The following is a 17515-nucleotide window of genomic DNA, read 5'->3' on the forward strand; positions in this document are numbered from 1 at the left end:
GAGGAAGAAGCATGTTGCATATTTTGTTATTACAGATTGTCAGTATACAAGGCCCCGGTACTGTCATGACCTGTGATGTATTGATGGAGCTAAATGACTGGGGAGAGGGGCTACAGCACAGCCTCCAGGTTCCCTACTGGCTATGTTAAAGTGATAGGGCCAGGGATTCAATAACTAAGACGTAATAAGAAAACCAAATGACACATTTCATTGTCAGCTGTAGAGTTTATTCATCAGCTTTCCAATTTAGGGAGCGCAGCAAACATACAATTATGTATTTATGATTAAGTTATTATCGAACAAACTATAATAGGCAGTTATTGTCGTGCAGTGCAGGTATATGAAAGTCAAACATCCCAGCATAACTGTCTCCCAATATAATAGGTAGTATCTGCTATGGGATTATGTATAGAGATACTGCTTTCTTACTTGGAAGAACAGGTAAGGTACAATGTAGTAATATATAACAATTAAATAAATATAATAAATAAATCTTTTAAGGGAGGATGATCTTACTAAAGCCTTCAATAATCATGCACTAGTATTTTTCTCACAATATTCAGTAGACAATCTCTGCACATTGCATGTGATAAACTGGTGGTTGCAGCATCCAAAATTTTACAAAATAGTTTTCACTTATTTTCATATTTGGCATAAAATACATTGAAATAAAAACAAACAGTCCTGATGTGGTAACAAATACCTTCAAAGCAGTCAGCATTATAGTGTCATGCCTACTTGCACAGTTCACTGACCTCCTTGTAACATAGCTCAAAATCTGACCTCAAATTGTACAGTATGCATTTTTTGTACCCAGCACACTCAAAGGTCATTATATGCATGTAGAAGCCTATTGGGGTTAAAGAACTGTGTACTGACAGATGAGCATGTTTCAATTGTTCACAGGATTTTTGATGTACTTAAAAACTCTTACAACATTCTCTTCCAAAAGTTTCTAATTTTCAATGAGCAAGGGTTTAATCAGGTGAATGTGTGAATGCTAACATCATTTCTTACACTCAATTTTTGTGTTCAAACTAAAACCTGTTCCAAAATACTGAAATACAGACATTATTTTAGTGTTCACATAACGTGGTATTGAGTTTTCCTTCAGAATAAAATTGACAACTGCTTTGAAGTACTTGGCCACACCAATGGTATTACTATTTTCCACATATTGTATTAATAAAATGCACTACTTGAAGGCATGACTGCTTTTGAATGGGGGTATTCCAGTTGAAATATATATACACCCCTATGGAAGACACAACCCTATTAAATCTCCCACATACAGGGGTATAGATTTCAAATGGAGTCACCCATTCAGGTAACCCTATTTGAAGTTCATACTCCCTGTATGGGAGATTAAGGTCATGTCTTCCACAGGGGGAGTATGGATTCCAACTCGAGTAGCCCCACTGGCCTAAAAAAATCCAAATCTAAATAAATTATTAAATAAACAAGTGCTTTAGTTTCAAGGTAAATTTTAAAACAAACGTTTTTCAATATGGACTAAAAATCATTCCATTCATGTCCAAATCAAATTAAAACATGTACAAAATTAAAACAAATTAATTAATGAATGGCTATTTGATGAACCAAGTTTGTATGAAGAATTTGAAGACATTTTATTGAAATTTGAAATGTATATTACATTAAAATCAATATTAATTTTACCAAGGCTTTGTTATAAATTAATAAATATAGGTTTTTTGTTACAATTTTTGGTGGTTTATAGTCAGTTGTTCAACTGATTCATAAATTTAATTCAATGATGCAAAATCTGGGGTGCTAAGGCCGTATAAAATTAATGTTTTGGTTCTCGTCCAGAGGATTTTCATGAATTGATGAGGGAGGGAGGTGTTTTTTGTTTTGTTTTTTTTTCAATGTAAAATTAGCATTGTCAATAGTTTTCGGTCTTCTCCAACAGTGCTCGAGGAAACGATGAGGCCCTTTTTTTTTTTTTTTCAAATGTGAGATTCTGAGGATAAACCCCTAGAGTACCACAAAAAGACTTGGAAGTGATGCTTGTTCTCTAATAAACTTATTCATATGTATGAAGATTTCATAAATCATTACAAAGTCTAAAAAATTTGAAAAATCTAAAAAAAAAAAAAAATCTGACAAATCCCAGAAATTGAGGAGGGAGGGGCGAGAACCAAAATATTAATTTTACACGGCCTAATCCATACACAAATAGTGTGAAATAATTCATTGCACTGTTTAAGAAATATATGTAATTTTGCCATTCTATGTTCTAAGCTCCAGATTTGACCTCTATAAAGGGAAATTCTCTGCACAAATGACAGTACATAGTATTGTACATTAATAACAAGTCACATTTTCTTCTAAAAATTGACTCTTTATGTTTCTCTACATTCAAGCAAATAAATAATAAACAGAATTCACATATATATGAGGTAATTACGCATATATTAATTAATTAATTGCTATTCTTCGTTAAGCATTAGGACAGTCTAAAAAGCTGACTTAGTTTTATATACAAAGTTTCATGGTAAAAAGAAGGAAAATGTTTACATCATTAAATTTCACTTTGTTGAATCATAACATTTTCTTTTTAAATTTGGCTTCATTTCCACTGTTGCAATATTATTATCATACTGTACATACATACTGTACATTCTTCCCAGAAACTGAACTATTTGATTTGTAAATGTATATGAAATGTGAAATTTAATGACCCTCAAAACATTTTCAATATCACAGTTGAGACATTTTTTTAATGTTGCCCAAATTTCATGATTTCTATTTCCCCTCACAAAAATACAAATTTCAGACTACATGATTATTACAACAAGGCATAAAGTAGTTTTTGAACAGCCATATCAGTCTCATACACAAGCCCTTGACCTTTGACCTGATGTAAGTAGTATGACACATTTTGAAATTTTACATTTGAATAGCCAAATTAAGTCCGTATACCAGTAAGTCCAGGTATAACATATTTAACTATTGACATAATGTAGGCAGTAGAGTGCATACGGATTTGTTTCAATTATTTACTAAATAATGATGACGGAAGCTTAGCTTTTTTTTTTGTGGCTTACTTTTTAACAGAAATAAACCAAAGCTGGTCATAAAAATGCAATATACAGAATGGCATTCCTAGTGTTGTTATATGTCACAAAGTCTACATTATTCTTTAACCTGGACTTTCGATATATATTGAAAGAAATTTGGGATCATCAAACAACTTATTGAATCTGCCAACTGTGGAGACATGGCTGTTCAGCATAAAAAAATTTAACATTATTCATTGTCACAATATAAGGGACTGGTCATAACTTATTTAAACTACCTATACACAACACATCAATTCATACACAAAAACTGACCGGGTCTTAATGACCCTATAAAATAATAACAGACAAAACATTTATAGTCAATAAATAATTTACTTTGCTTTTAGGCATTCCTTAATTCATACACAAACTGTGTTCATAATTCTACATGCATATTCTGCTAATATTTTGACATTTGACTCAAACAATTTTTCTTAGTATAAAAACACTGACAATAGACAGCAAGGTACAAAGATTGAAAATATATATATTTATTTTTTCTCAAATAACTTTTGTAATTCTATGTAAATAAAGGAGTTGGTTTTTGTTCAAAAATAAACACAATTTCAAAAATTGGACCAAAGGGAAAGACAAAGATGAGCGGAAAAAGGGTTCAAGTAGAAACAAGCCAAATAAGGAAATAAATATGAAAAGACCAAACATAAAAGAGGAAGAACAGAAAAAAGTCAAATGAGTTATTACAGTTGAGATACATACACCCCTATGGAAGACATGACCTTAATCTGCCACATAGGGGGTGTAGATTTCAAATAGTCACCCATTCAGGTAACCCCATTTGAAATTCACACTCCCTGTGTGGGAGATTAAGGACATGTCTTCCATAGGGTGTATGGATTTCAACTGGAATAACCCAATGGGGTCACAACAGGGATTATTAAATTTTACAGAAACAAGCTAACTTACTGTTAGGTGCTGAAAAGCATTTTTCACAAGATTTGACATTATTACATGTCCAAATTGTAGCACCGACTTAAAAACAATAAATTTCGTAGTTATTTTGAGCGAATTTGATGTAAATTGAACAAGTATTTCAAAACCGAAAAGTAAACATCAGCTGGATATAAATGAGTTCTACAAGAAAAAAAAAAATCAAATTGTAACAAGTTGATCAATTATTAAAATGCTTTATCATACATTTAAAACTGTCTTTTTTCCAGGCTGTAGTATTTTCATCATATTAGTATTTTTGAGATTTTTATACTAAATTTCAGGATTTGCAAACAAAAGTTTACCTGTTTTCAACTGCTAATTGTCATTGGTTTTCCGAATTAAACTTATTCCTAGTGGCCAAAGGTCAAACTAAATTGTATCATTCAAGTACAATATTCAGAACTCTGACCATGACGATGGTGATGAAATTTACAATTAAAAGCGTACATTGAATTTCTCTACTACTATTTCACAGGCACTCACTTTTAACTTAATAACAAATATATATCTACAGAATGGTTTACAATGTACAAATGTTACAGGTATTTGCAAAAAAAAGCAACAATCCATATTTTTTTAAGAAGGCAATTCCATATCACGTAAGTTGATATCCAACTCATAAACATGTCCATCTTTTGCGAATATTTTTACCTTTGTATTCAACAATCTATTCCCAGGTGGCAACTAGTTTTCAAACAAAGATTTTTTGTACAAATATATTTCTTATATTTGGATGTCTAATACTGACACTCAAAACTATGTATAAAATATTAGAATTTATCGGTTAGTATAACTGTCCATATTGAGCTGCTATTGCTATTGCTATTAAAACATTTTTATAACATAAACAGGATTTTTTTATAGTCACAAGTTAGAATATTCCTGCAGCATTTCTAGAATCTTTTAAAATGCAGTGTTTCTAGAATCTTAATGCAGTATTTCTAGAATTTTAATGCAGTATTTCTAGAATGTCAATGCAGTATTTCTAGAATTTTAATGCAGTATTTCTAGAATGTCAATGCAGTATTTTCTAGAATTTCAATGCAGTATTTCTAGAATTTCAATGCAGTATTTCTAGAATTTCAATGCAGTATTTCTAGAATTTCAATGCAGTATTTCTAGATTTTCAATGCAGTATTTCTAGATTTTCAATGCAGTATTTCTAGAAATCAATGCAGAATTTCTAGATGTGATTGTAAAGGCTTAAAAAATTAATTGCAAGGTACTTTCAACAATTTTCTGTCTTTTGTATAACATAGTAGATGCACTATTATCTTACATACATGCTTTTTTGCTTGCATAATGTCGTGCTTGATTTTAGTTATGCTTGATTGAAAGTCCTATCTGGTGTACGATTGATTAAAATCAATCACAGTTGGTAACACATACTGTTACCTTCAGTCATGAAAGAACATAAAACATACATTTTCCATTTTTGCTAAAAATTGAATCATCTACATTTGTATAAAATACACATGTTGTTACCATGACAAAATGTGATTTGATATGGTAATTGTTACTATACATAATAATATAAGATGAATTCATCCATATGTGTTGATATCATAATAATTATTACATTGTTACAATTAAGTCATGTACAATGATATGTTCATAATAAATAAATTGTGACCGGTTTTCAATACTTGCTATGTGACGTGTTACGTCAAAAGATGCCTCTGTCGGCAATACCAGTTCTGATAAATTTGCAAATTATGAAGAAATTAACAAAATAACCGGTTCTTTCATTTAATGGTTTTATATTAAAGTTCATATCATGTTAAGATTAAATCTCCATTTTCATATAGCAAATATCCATAGCCCAGGGGAGGTACTCATGTTTGATTTGGGTAGGGATGTGCCTAAGAGAATACACATTTTTGGCCAAATTTAATACAATTTTGTGAAACTTTTACAAAATTTCACAACAATCCTGAAAATTGGGCTCCAGTTAGGTAAAATAGTTGTATTTTCTTGTTGAAAAAAAAGACCCTTTTTAAACCAAATTGATCTAGAAAAGAGGGCCATTGATATACCAGATGCTCGAAAAATGAGACCCAAATTTGTGGCGCATCCCTGTATGGACATTTGGACCGAGTAGCCCCACCGGCACCTTTCAATGTAACACTTCACATAAGCAATCACAACTCCATGTTATCAGTTTCCCAAATTGCAATAATTAAAAAATGAATACATTCTGAATACCATGTACAATAGAATACATGAAAATAATACACGATAAAAGTGTTTAAATAGTTTTGATCTCAAAAGAGATTGATAATTTATACAAGGTGTAAAAAGAGTTGTTTTCTTGCTAATTGGGCTATTCCAGTTTAAGTCCAAACTTCCCCTCTATAAGATTTTGGAAATATCTTCCACAGAGGGAGTATGAATTTCAAATAGAATTAGCACATTAACTAACTTTATATTTGCAACCCAGCCTCGGTGGAAGATTCTAGTTGAATATTTCACAGTGGGTGGATAAAATGCAAATGGAACTGCCTAATGTGTTCATTCCATTAAAATTCATACTCCGCCTGTAGAAAATATTCCCAAAATCTTCCACAGTGGGTGTGTGGATTGAAAATAGAATAGCCCAACTCCTTTGAACATGTGACAGTGAATTCAGATTTTCAATGTGCAAGTATCACCATGTTTACACTATGGGAGAGTGCTTATTTGTGATGCGATCAAGCAAAATCAGTCGGAACTCGGAAATATTAAATATTAAGTTTCTTATAGGATAGTAAAAAGCATTTACAAAGCTGCATTTTGCAGAAAACCCCATTAAAATTGATCAATCAGTTCCAAAGATATTACCAATAACAGAGTTTCCAAAACAACAGGAAACATAAGGAAATATTACCTTTCTTTGGCTATATCTCAAAATCAATATTTCCGAGTTCCGACTGATTTTGCTTGATCGCATCACATTTGTGGGAAAACACTTTTTAATAGGAGACAAATTGTGCCTTGATATTAATTAAGCTTTATTCCATATTGGAATGCGTTTCCACACAATTATGCGCTTCCCAATTCTCTTATCAAACAGTCACATGAAAACATGGACATCAACGAACTAAACTGAATGATTACACAGATTCCTGTATACATAGCTTAATATTCTCAAGGTGTTTTAGGTGTTGCCTTTTTAGCGCTACCTAGTAAGACCTTGGTTACAAAACTAACGATGGCCGATGCTGGTTGCTCTCTCTCATACTCAGCAAATAAATGACACATGTTGTCTGTCAGACTGCCAGGTTTCCTTGCTACAAAACCAAATATCCTGGAAAAATAAACAACACCACACATTTCATGTCAATTCAGTGTTGGACAAGTGAAACACTAACATGCACTCATCACAATTAGTTCTGAATTCTTCAAGACCAAGTTACTAGGAGTTAAACAGCTTTAAGCATGTAGACTGTCCTTGCACATGTCTACTGCTTTCATTTTGGGCCGTCCCTTTGCCTAGAAACCTTAAACCCGCAGGCAGGGAGCCTTAGTCGCTACCATGTATATTTAATTATTGGTCAAATAAGACACATTTTTGAATCAAAATGAAATATGTAGCCATAAAGTAATGCTTTTGGTCTTATTTGGCTAACAACCAAAAAATCATGGCCAATATCAAATTAAAAAATATAAACACAAAAGCTCAATTTTGAATTGTTTCTTCTTTCTAATCTATAGTTCGTTCAATAACAAAGTGAGGCAAAATGTTTGTTTTTACACCAAATCTGTGTTTATATAGATTCATTTCCTTTTCAAAAAACGTATACTTTTGTATAACATGTGTGAATAGTTAAGAAGTTATGACACTTTTATTAAATGCATTTCTGGGAGTCAGTCATCTTAAATTAGAGAAAATATTAACCCCAATGAGAACTACCTGCCTATTGGCCAAAAAGAAGTTTTCATTATCAATTGGACCTATCAACAACATTGTTGGAATAATTTCACCACGCAAAAAAAATGGGGTGAATTATTTGCAAAGCTTCATTCTGATTGGTGATTAAAGTGAAGATATCATGTAATTGACCAATCAGAGGCAATGTTAGATCGACAGGTAGTGCTCAGGGGGTTAAAGACTTACTTGGCATCTGGTTCATCTTGGCCTGGAACACGGGTCCATCTAGGTGAGAAAAACATAACATAATGTTAATGTTTTGTTCTTAACAGATGATTAAAATTGACGCTAACACACTTGCTGACAGATTTTGAATTTAAAGATGTTCCATGCATGGATCATGCAAGCTATGTTTTTGTGTCCAACCCACAGAGAACTGACTCCAGTATGATTGTGCGTCGCTCATGGAGGAAACAATAGTGTACCTCAGGATTATTTTGCCATGCACTCATTTTAAAGTCCCATTAAGTGATCCCAGTGAAAGTGTAGACAAAATTAAGATTGTTTATAAATTGCTTAAAAGTGAAAGATAAGTCATTCAAATTGTCTTTTGATATTTTTGAAATGAAAAATTTGACAAAAAATGAAGAAATCTGCAGTATTGACAAAGTTGAAGCCCCATTCAAACATATGTAGCTAATTTATCTACTGTCAGTATTTAAATTACAGATTCATGTAAATTCCTTATTTTCGTCTTAAATATACGGCTTTCCGCTGAATCGCTAGCAGGCTATGTTAACACATTTATGACAATGACAAAGGTACCAAAATCTCAATTTTGATGATTTTTACGATCGTCTGGATGAACAAATCACTGAATGGGCCTTTAAGTACATGTTTGTTTGCATAGTATGAGCAGTGCCGATAACATATGCTACTTGCTATGGGTGCGAACCATTGTAACGCTAATGCTTAAAAACATCGCGCTGGATATTAAGCTGTTGATAATAAATGCTGATATTTGGGTCCCCATTGTGACAAACCAATATGGCGGATTTACCATACCATTACGCACAGGGTAAATCTGAGTCGGATCTCTTTGGATACAATCTATTTTGATGTGGAATAAAAAATACAAAAATAAATGTTTAAAAATATCAAAAATATAAATATGAAATCTTACCTTCTTGAGCCAGGTTCCATGCCACAAAACAGTACCGATTCCACTGGGTAATGCCTTCTGAAGAATAACCTGTTAGGGGAACCACCAAAATACAAATGAGGTGAATAGTAAGCATTTTAAAATGACAGATGGATATTGCAAAATGTTATGACATTATGGTTTCCATGACACCCAAGTAGAATGCGCTTTAACAGACGTTCATCAAATTGCAGCCAAACAAGCACACATTTAAACTACACCGTTTATGACTGGATCTTAGACTTATAGTCTTAAGCCAGAGGTTCTTATCATAATAACAGACTTGGAAAACAACTGGCGACTGACTTGATAATAAAACAAGTGGCAACTTGAATATATATACATACATACGCTACAAGTCAATAAATGACAGATATGGTTTGACTTGATTACATTTGTCAAATTTTCCATTGTAAAGTGACTCTAGCACTGTATAGTTAATAATTAAAAATAGCTACAATGATTGGCCTTAACCCCTGAGCACTCTCTAACATTGCCCCTGATTGGTCAATTATGTGATATCTTCACTTTAATCACCAATCAAAATGAAGTTTTGCAAATAATTCACCCCAATTTTTTTGTGTGGTGAAATTATTCTAACAATGTTGCTGATTGGTCCAATCGATAATGAAAACTTCTTTTTGGCCAATCGGCAGGTAGTTCTCATGGGGTTAACATAAATTTTTATGACTTGACAACAAGTCTGCACAAGGCGATAGAAAAAACCAAAAACATCCTCCTCTACTGTGGCCTGACCGACCCAGATTTTGCATTTAGGAGATTTTTTTGTTGCTGTATGCATGTAAAAATTTTGGCAAAAATTGATTAATTGTGAATGACAAATGTGAGCAGCAAAAAAATTTGCAAATTTTATATAAATGGTGGTGATTTTTAAGGGTTAAAAAAAAAACACAAAAAAGCAATAACACCAGACCGAGTGACCCTACTTGAAAGGTCTATCTGCCCATAGAACAGGGTTTTATTTTTCCGTCATTTCCGAAACATCTATTACTTACTTTCTATGACTATCAGTAATTGTGATTCCTTTTAGTGCTACTTTGAAGTGTACAACAATGGCTTTAGGTCTTCTTAGTAGAAACTCCATCCTGTCCATTGCCTCACGTACTGCATTAGGTCCTGTCAATGATTCCATCTCAAAGGACATTAGATACAGGACATTACAAGCTGCAATGATATGGACAAGAAAATAGCAAAATTAGGTATTCAAACATAATTGTTGATATTCAGTGGTGGCACCAGGAATTTTTTTCAGGGGGGTGGGAAAAGTGAATTTCAGGGGGACAAAATTGTGGCAAAAAGGACATTTTTGTTATGTGAGGTTTTTACTGGGGCATTTGGGGGAAAGAGTTCTGAGTGGGAGGCATATCCCCCATGCCCCCCTCCTGTAGCACTACCACTGGTTATACTTTTATAAACAAATATTACTCCATGAAGCCAAACAAAACTTACTATTGGTCTCAGAGCTCCCATGTTCTGAAACTCCCATTTTTTTCTGAAAAAAGACTTTTTATGGAAAAAATTCCCTACTAGCCTTCGTAATTCGCAAAGTATGTGGTGAGCACACCGCGGAATATGGGCATGTTGCCTATGAGGGTTGATGCCAACTGATAGATATACGAGGTCAAAGGTCAATCACTTACCTGCTCCTTGTGTGAGGAGAGCTGTTATAGATTTAGAATCCATAGCACCATCTGGTGAATCAGGTGAGCCAGAGGGATCTGAAATGAGGTAAAATAAAATCAAAATCAGTCAAATACGACCTAGAGATAGGTGATAGGGTGTTTGCCTGCTATGTCAAAAGTTTGCTATGTCGAAAATAGGGTTTTTATGTCGAGTATGTAATACAGTTTGCTATTTCGATATGAAATAATGTTAGATAGGGTTAGGGCTAGGTATATGGTTAGGGATCGGGTTAGGTTCGACATTGCAAACCTTATTTCATATTCGACATAAGAAACCTTATTTTTGACATAACAACCTTTGACATAGTGGGTAGTAACTGATGATGGCTTTGTAAGAATGAGTGACATCCATTCCAGAGAGGAAAGTGAAGAATACAATCATCCAAGTGAGATTCTATGATAGTGAAGATTTACGTACAGAAGAAACACATCCACATAAGACCTGCAACTACATAGTGATGAGATTTTGCAAAGGCTCCCTTGGACCTAAACCTATGAAACCATTGTTAGGCCTACTATTGGCCTATGTCAGGGATAAGGAACCAGCTAAGTGCACATGTATGACATATATTATGCACAATAGAGAGAAACCTGTTTTTTGATAAAATAAAAATCCTGGATTCTTGATGTGAAAAACTGGATTCTTGATTCTTTGATACCTGGCTTTTGATTGACCTGTTCTTTCCACCAAGAAACCAGGTTTGTCAAAAAGTTGGCTTTTCAAATTTGATAAACCCAGTTTCTCAATTTTATGAACCTGGTTTCTCAATTTGTTGATAAACCTGTTTTTTGATAAATCTGGTTTTTCGACCAAGTAACCACGTTTTTTAAAAACTTGGCTTTTCAAATTTGATAAATTTGGTTTCTCACTTTGATAAATCCCGGGTTCTCAATTTGATGAACCTAGTTTCTCAATTCTTTGATAAACCTAGTTTTTGATAAACCTGGTTTTTCGACCAAGAAACCAGATTTTTCAAAAACTTGGCATTTCAAATTTGATAAACCTGGTTTCTCAATTTGATAAACCTGGTGTCTCAAACTGAAGTGCCAAGTTTTTGATAAATCTGGTTTTTCAATTGAGAAACCAGGTTTCTACATGACCATTTCTGATTGGCCAAGTTAAAATGCTTTATCTCCTTTATTAAATACCATCAGAAACTGTTTTGATTTGGGAGCAGACTGCATGATTCAATACATTCCAAAATATCAAACAAAAAACAAAAATACGTCATCTGCATGCACTGTTTCCTTGGACAGGCAGGTCTTTCAACATTGAGTTTTACATAATTTGGTTTCGGTTTGAAAGGGAGAACAGTTACTTATAGGTTAATGAACGCGTATTACTTATTGGGAGAGAAATTAGACAAAATAATGCACGCGCGCTGATGTTGATGAGTCTAGTGCACGAGCCCGAAGGGGGAGTGCATTAGACGCATCAACATCAGCGCAAGTGCATTATTTTGTCTAATTTCTCGAGCAATATTAAGTAATACAAATTTATTAATCTATTTCATACACAAGAAGAAAAAAACACGTGATTTTTACTTTTTTATAAAACAAATTATCACTAAAAATGTTGGAAAACAAAACCAAATAATAAATGCATCAACCCGCCCGAAAAATGAATCAATCCTACGCGACGCGAACGCGGGAAACACTGCGCGTAATGCGCAGAGTGCACAATATGCACAATCAATGCATGTTTCGTACTTTTCTAACAGCTTTTCTGATTGGCTGCTATGATATAGGAGTGTATGAAAAACAAACAATGGCAGCTGACACAATTACATCCCCTATGGAAGACTTGACCTTATTCTTCCACACTGGGAGTGTGACTTTCAAATGGGTTTACCTGAATGGGTGACTCTATTTGAAATCTACACTCCCTGTTTTAGAGATTAAGGTCATGTCTTCCATAGGGGGTGTATGGATGTCACCTGGAATAGCACATTTTATGCCCAGGATTTGCACAAATGAACAAATGAGTGTCCAGAGGTCCATGTCACTTAACTTTTAACCCTTTGTAACTCAAGCATACATTTCATAGAAATCAATTTACAAATTTGTCTCATATTGAACAAAAACATAACAAAGTTAGAAAGAAGTCAACAAGTACAAAGTGTCCCAAAAATCTTTGAAACATTTGAAACCAACCAAATATTATCACAGGTTTATTGCAAGATGACCATTTATTGCAATAGCTGCCCTGTAAACATTTGATCATTTCTGCATTCCATGGTGTATACATCTCAAAATATGACACCTGGCAGCTATTGCAGATAGGGCATTCTTGCCCTAAACACCTGTAATGTTTAAAGGAAGCGTCCGGCAATCACAACATTAAGTCTTATATATTAGAAAAATAATTATCAAGCACGAATCACATGGTTTTATTTAAAACAAACTCATATTAACCATAAAAACGAATAAAAACAGAAATCTCTCAACACACGATATTCAAAATTCCCGCGCCGAAATGTTCTAGAGCAATGCCGTCATGGTTATTAGTGCTCATTTGTCGTCAGGCTTTATTGAATGATTGGGACGTCACTGCTCTAGAAAATTTCGGCGCGGGAATTTTGAAAATCGCGTGTTGGAGAGGCTGTTTTTATTCGTTTTTATGGTTAATATGAGTTTGTTTTAAATAAAACCATGTGATTCGTGCTTGATAATTATTTTTCTAATATATAAGACTTAATGTTGTGATTGCCGGACACTTCCTCCCTTTGATATACCCACAGACTACCACAATCAGTCATGCTGATTTGTATGCTTTGTATGCTGTGAATTCTTGCATATTCATGAGGGCTGATCATTCGTTCTTAAACAATCATGCCAGCATTGTGTGCCTTCCAGTATGTACGAGATAGAGCATTGCGTGTCTTCACTTTTATGGGTATCTCAAAAGTACAAATATGCGGTATATGTGAAGCAGTTTTTCCTATTGCATTTCATGGAACAATCGGCCCTCATTATCGAGTGATGCCGAGACTTTGACTGTCTGTGATTTATCTGTGGTAGTCTGTGGAAATACCGTTCAAAGGGTAGTGATTTAGGACATGGTGTAGATACAGATGTAGATGTAGCAGACACACAAAGTGAACTCTATGCACGACCTGTAGGTGATTAGGCCAAATAAAAGAAAGTTGTGTTACCATCCATGATTGACCCTTGTTCATGGACATAAAAATGGGGAAAATGCCCACCCTGTTTTTGTCTAAATTTGTGATTTAAAATTCAAATTCATAAAAATTTATAATTTTTTGAAAATTGAGGAAAATGTTTAATTAAAAAAAATCTTGTTAGCCAACTGAACCATATCTGAAATTTCACTTGAAGGTAACACAACAGTATATTTCTTTGGCCTTATGAAGAAATAGGTGAGAGGATTGTTGTTGATTGAATTATGTGCTATGTCCTGTTCCATGTTCTAAATTAACACATTTGAAACTCTTAACATAAAGTTATAAAAATTGATTATCACAATATTGGTACACATAATTTTCAACAACAGTGGGTTACAAAAAGAATATCAGTGCTAATGCTTATGTCATGCTCTGTTTTCTACCAGCTATTAACTTTTAACCAATCATGTCAATTGTTTTGTAACATACATAAGAAACAACCAATCATATTGATTGTACTTAATTATGCATAAAATGAAACAATCTCATTGGCCAGTGATCAATTGCTTGTTGCCATAGTGACTGGAACATGACATAAACATAAAGAGAAAACAAATGACATCAATTTATTTACAAATGATGGTGAACTATTTCTAGAAACACTATTCCATTAAAGGCACTTACTTAACTGCATAGACACATCTAGTAAAGTAAAAACACAATTTAGGAATATTAAATATAATTTTCTCCCTAGTATTTGTAAGTATATTGAGCTATTTCATTTAAAATCCACACTACCCCTGGAAGATATTATCAATTTCAAATTGAATGAGCATATTAGGCAGCTCCATTTGAATTTCATACACCCTCTGAGAATGATTCAATCTGAATATTACACAGAGGGAGGGTGAGTTTCTAATAGAGTTCTAATGTGTTAATTCCATTTAAAATTCATACTCCACTCCGCCAGGGGGGAGTGTGGACTTAAAGTGGATTAGCTCATTTCTGTTACATTCAGGGCTCAGTGCAACTAAACTTGATTGCATTTCATCACCAAGGCTACCCAACATGTTGGCTTCATGGACATAAAAACCTTTTTTTGAGTTCAGCCTTTAACATGCATGAGAACGGCTTTTTTGAAAACTGCCTGAAAAAGCATATGGATTGAGCCCAAAACAGGCTGAAAAAATTAAAATGTGTAAATTTGGACAACAAAACTGCCTGAATTCAGGCAAAAGCCTGATAAAAATTCTCATGCCTGCTTTAAAGTTACTGGAAAGCCTAAAATGTCTCTTAACATTTTAGATAACATTAACAATAACTCATTTTCACCAAAAACACAGAGTTAAGATTGTGTTGCACTGAGCCTTTATTTTAATTAATGTGATGTAAGCTTATACCTTCTTACAAGATCCATTTACAATGTGGTAAAATTTGACATGATTGAAAAAAGTGAAATTATTTTTAGGTGCACATGTCTTGGGATTGAAATAAAACAAGAACTGTCTTTAAAAAAGACAATGCCATGGATAAAGATCATGTTTCATAATTTTCCACTGACAAGTACTTGGAATGCTAGTATTTTTGTGTGTGTGGCACAAACCAATCGGTGGGAAATATTGGTATTTATTGGTAAATACCACCAATGACATACTAAGAAATACTCATGTTGAAAGCTGAATTGAAAAATTTGTTCTGATTATAAGGGGAGCTTAGGCCTACTTGGTTTTGATTTTATTACCTCCCCCCGGATAGCCTACTTTTAGTACCGATACCAACAAAATTACCAATACCATTAATATCAGGTAGTGATAGTTCATAAGGCAATGCTAGTTGTATTTGTGTTATTGGTATTATTACCCATCACCCACCAACTCTACCACCAAGATATCCCTCGCCTCCTTGTACCGACACCAACAAAACTCATATTAGGCGGTGCTGGAAAACAAGGTAGTACTACACCCTTTTTACCTGATGTGGCAGTGACATCAGTGCACATTTTATTGGGTGCAGCCTCAAATCGCTAACATTTGCTCAAAGCGCTGGTGTACACACGCACAAAGATGCCGCATAGATGCGTGAGCAAAACAACTGCTTGAACGCGTTGACGTCACTGCCACATCAGAGTGAAAAATGGTATAGCAATGTCAGTGTACAGGGCCTAGATTTCGATGAGAATCACAGAATCGATTCTCGTAATGATTCTTGTAAGATTTGGTTGCGAGAATCAACTTCTCTCATTGTATCATACAGTAAGTGCAGAAACTATGATGGATTTTGGTTCTCGCAAACCAAGACAAAATCTAGGCCCTGGCGTGTGTTATTCGATAAGAGATGATCAGCTTTGCAACCCTTAAGACAAACACCTTGTGCTATCATGTCCCACCCAGGACTTGCAGTGCCTGAGGCAAGGATATAGAATGACACCTCTTCTGGGGGAACCGGAGGTGATCCCCACTCATACTCTAAAGTATGTAAATGAGACAGTATAAATCACCCATGAGCCCTCATTTTGGTGCCACCTATGAAAGGCACCTGTTGTATGTTCCACCTAGCTAAGCCCCTAATCCTACCTCCCCACCCCTGGGATAGCCCCACCCCTGTGTACAGATACAATATAATCATCTTACCTATATCAGGTAGTGCTAGTTTACAAGGCAGTGCTAGCTGTGTGAGCGTATGTTGGTAGATAAGTGCAGAGAGACTTCCAAAGATTGGTTCATTGACACAACCCTTCAGACGTACACCCCGTGCATTAGGCTCTATCAAGAAATGACGTACTAATTCATTGGCTGGATCAGTACCTGTTAAAGATGAGAAAAAGAAAATACATTGCAAAAGTTACACAGAAGTTCTATTAATACTCATACTTTAGGCTGCCTGCGTAAAGTTTTTAGTGCTTAAAAAAAAGCTTAAAGTGGCAGGCTGCACACAAATGTCTGGCGCAGCCACTACCACAGTGCACAAAATTTGGCAAAAAAGCAACTAGTCTGTGGGAGAGTATGCTCCTAAAAGCAACCTGTTCTGCCTGAAAATAAGTGGCTCATGTTTTTTACGTTAAACTTTGGATAACTTTGGTGTTTATGTATCAGGGTTCGGATGCTGCCTTTTGTCTACTCTTAGTCTCTTGTATTTTGCTGAATTTCCAAGTTGTCCAAATATATGCAATCATGCAAAGATAAAGAATAGATTACAGGGCATCCATAGGATGAGCTGGTTTTGTTAGAAGCACATTTTACACACTGCACTGCCTATAACCCATACAATCTTTAGAATCCTACCTTTCTTGCTTGGTGGTGCATTAGGTGGTAGCTGGGCTACCTTGACTGCTAGACCAAAGGCCCCTGGGAAGGAGTTACTGTCTCTTACTACAAATGATCCAGGTGCTTTATCACGAAGCATGTTGATGGCTGCAATAGAAGGAAAGAAGAGTACATCAACATTAGTGTAGCCTTAATCAGACAAAACATCTCTAATTATCATTAATTATTATTTATTATTATTAATTATTAATTCAATAAATGAAGCAGGCCTTCGTTCGTTAGACACATGAATGATATTGAGAGTCCGGACTTAGAATTATCCAGTGCGTAATACTATGG

At 34.4% G+C, this 17515-nt stretch overlaps 1 protein-coding gene and 1 long non-coding RNA gene across 2 annotated transcripts in view; both read right to left on the reverse strand.

The window, feature by feature from the left end:
* Positions 1 to 205: 205 nt before the first annotated feature.
* LOC140168017 (uncharacterized) lies at positions 206 to 3668 on the reverse strand. Its single transcript, XR_011861127.1, has 2 exons — positions 2182 to 3668; positions 206 to 1791 (listed from the first exon to the last, which is right to left on the reverse strand). It is a non-coding gene; the product is annotated as an uncharacterized lncRNA (long non-coding RNA).
* A 1054-nt stretch (positions 3669 to 4722) lies between these two features.
* LOC140168016 (tensin-1-like) overlaps positions 4723 to 17515 on the reverse strand; it is a 234753-nt gene continuing 221960 nt past the window's right edge. Inside the window, 8 exon segments of the mRNA XM_072191323.1 lie at positions 4723 to 7320; positions 8131 to 8169; positions 9068 to 9136; positions 10102 to 10270; positions 10747 to 10824; positions 14598 to 14615; positions 16544 to 16717; positions 17195 to 17323. Of these exon segments, the coding sequence (XP_072047424.1) occupies positions 7161 to 7320; positions 8131 to 8169; positions 9068 to 9136; positions 10102 to 10270; positions 10747 to 10824; positions 14598 to 14615; positions 16544 to 16717; positions 17195 to 17323 (836 nt within the window). The 3' untranslated portion in view covers positions 4723 to 7160.

The sequence above is a fragment of the Amphiura filiformis genome, chromosome 13, assembly GCF_039555335.1.
Source record: "Amphiura filiformis chromosome 13, Afil_fr2py, whole genome shotgun sequence".
Taxonomy (NCBI): domain Eukaryota; kingdom Metazoa; phylum Echinodermata; class Ophiuroidea; order Amphilepidida; family Amphiuridae; genus Amphiura; species Amphiura filiformis.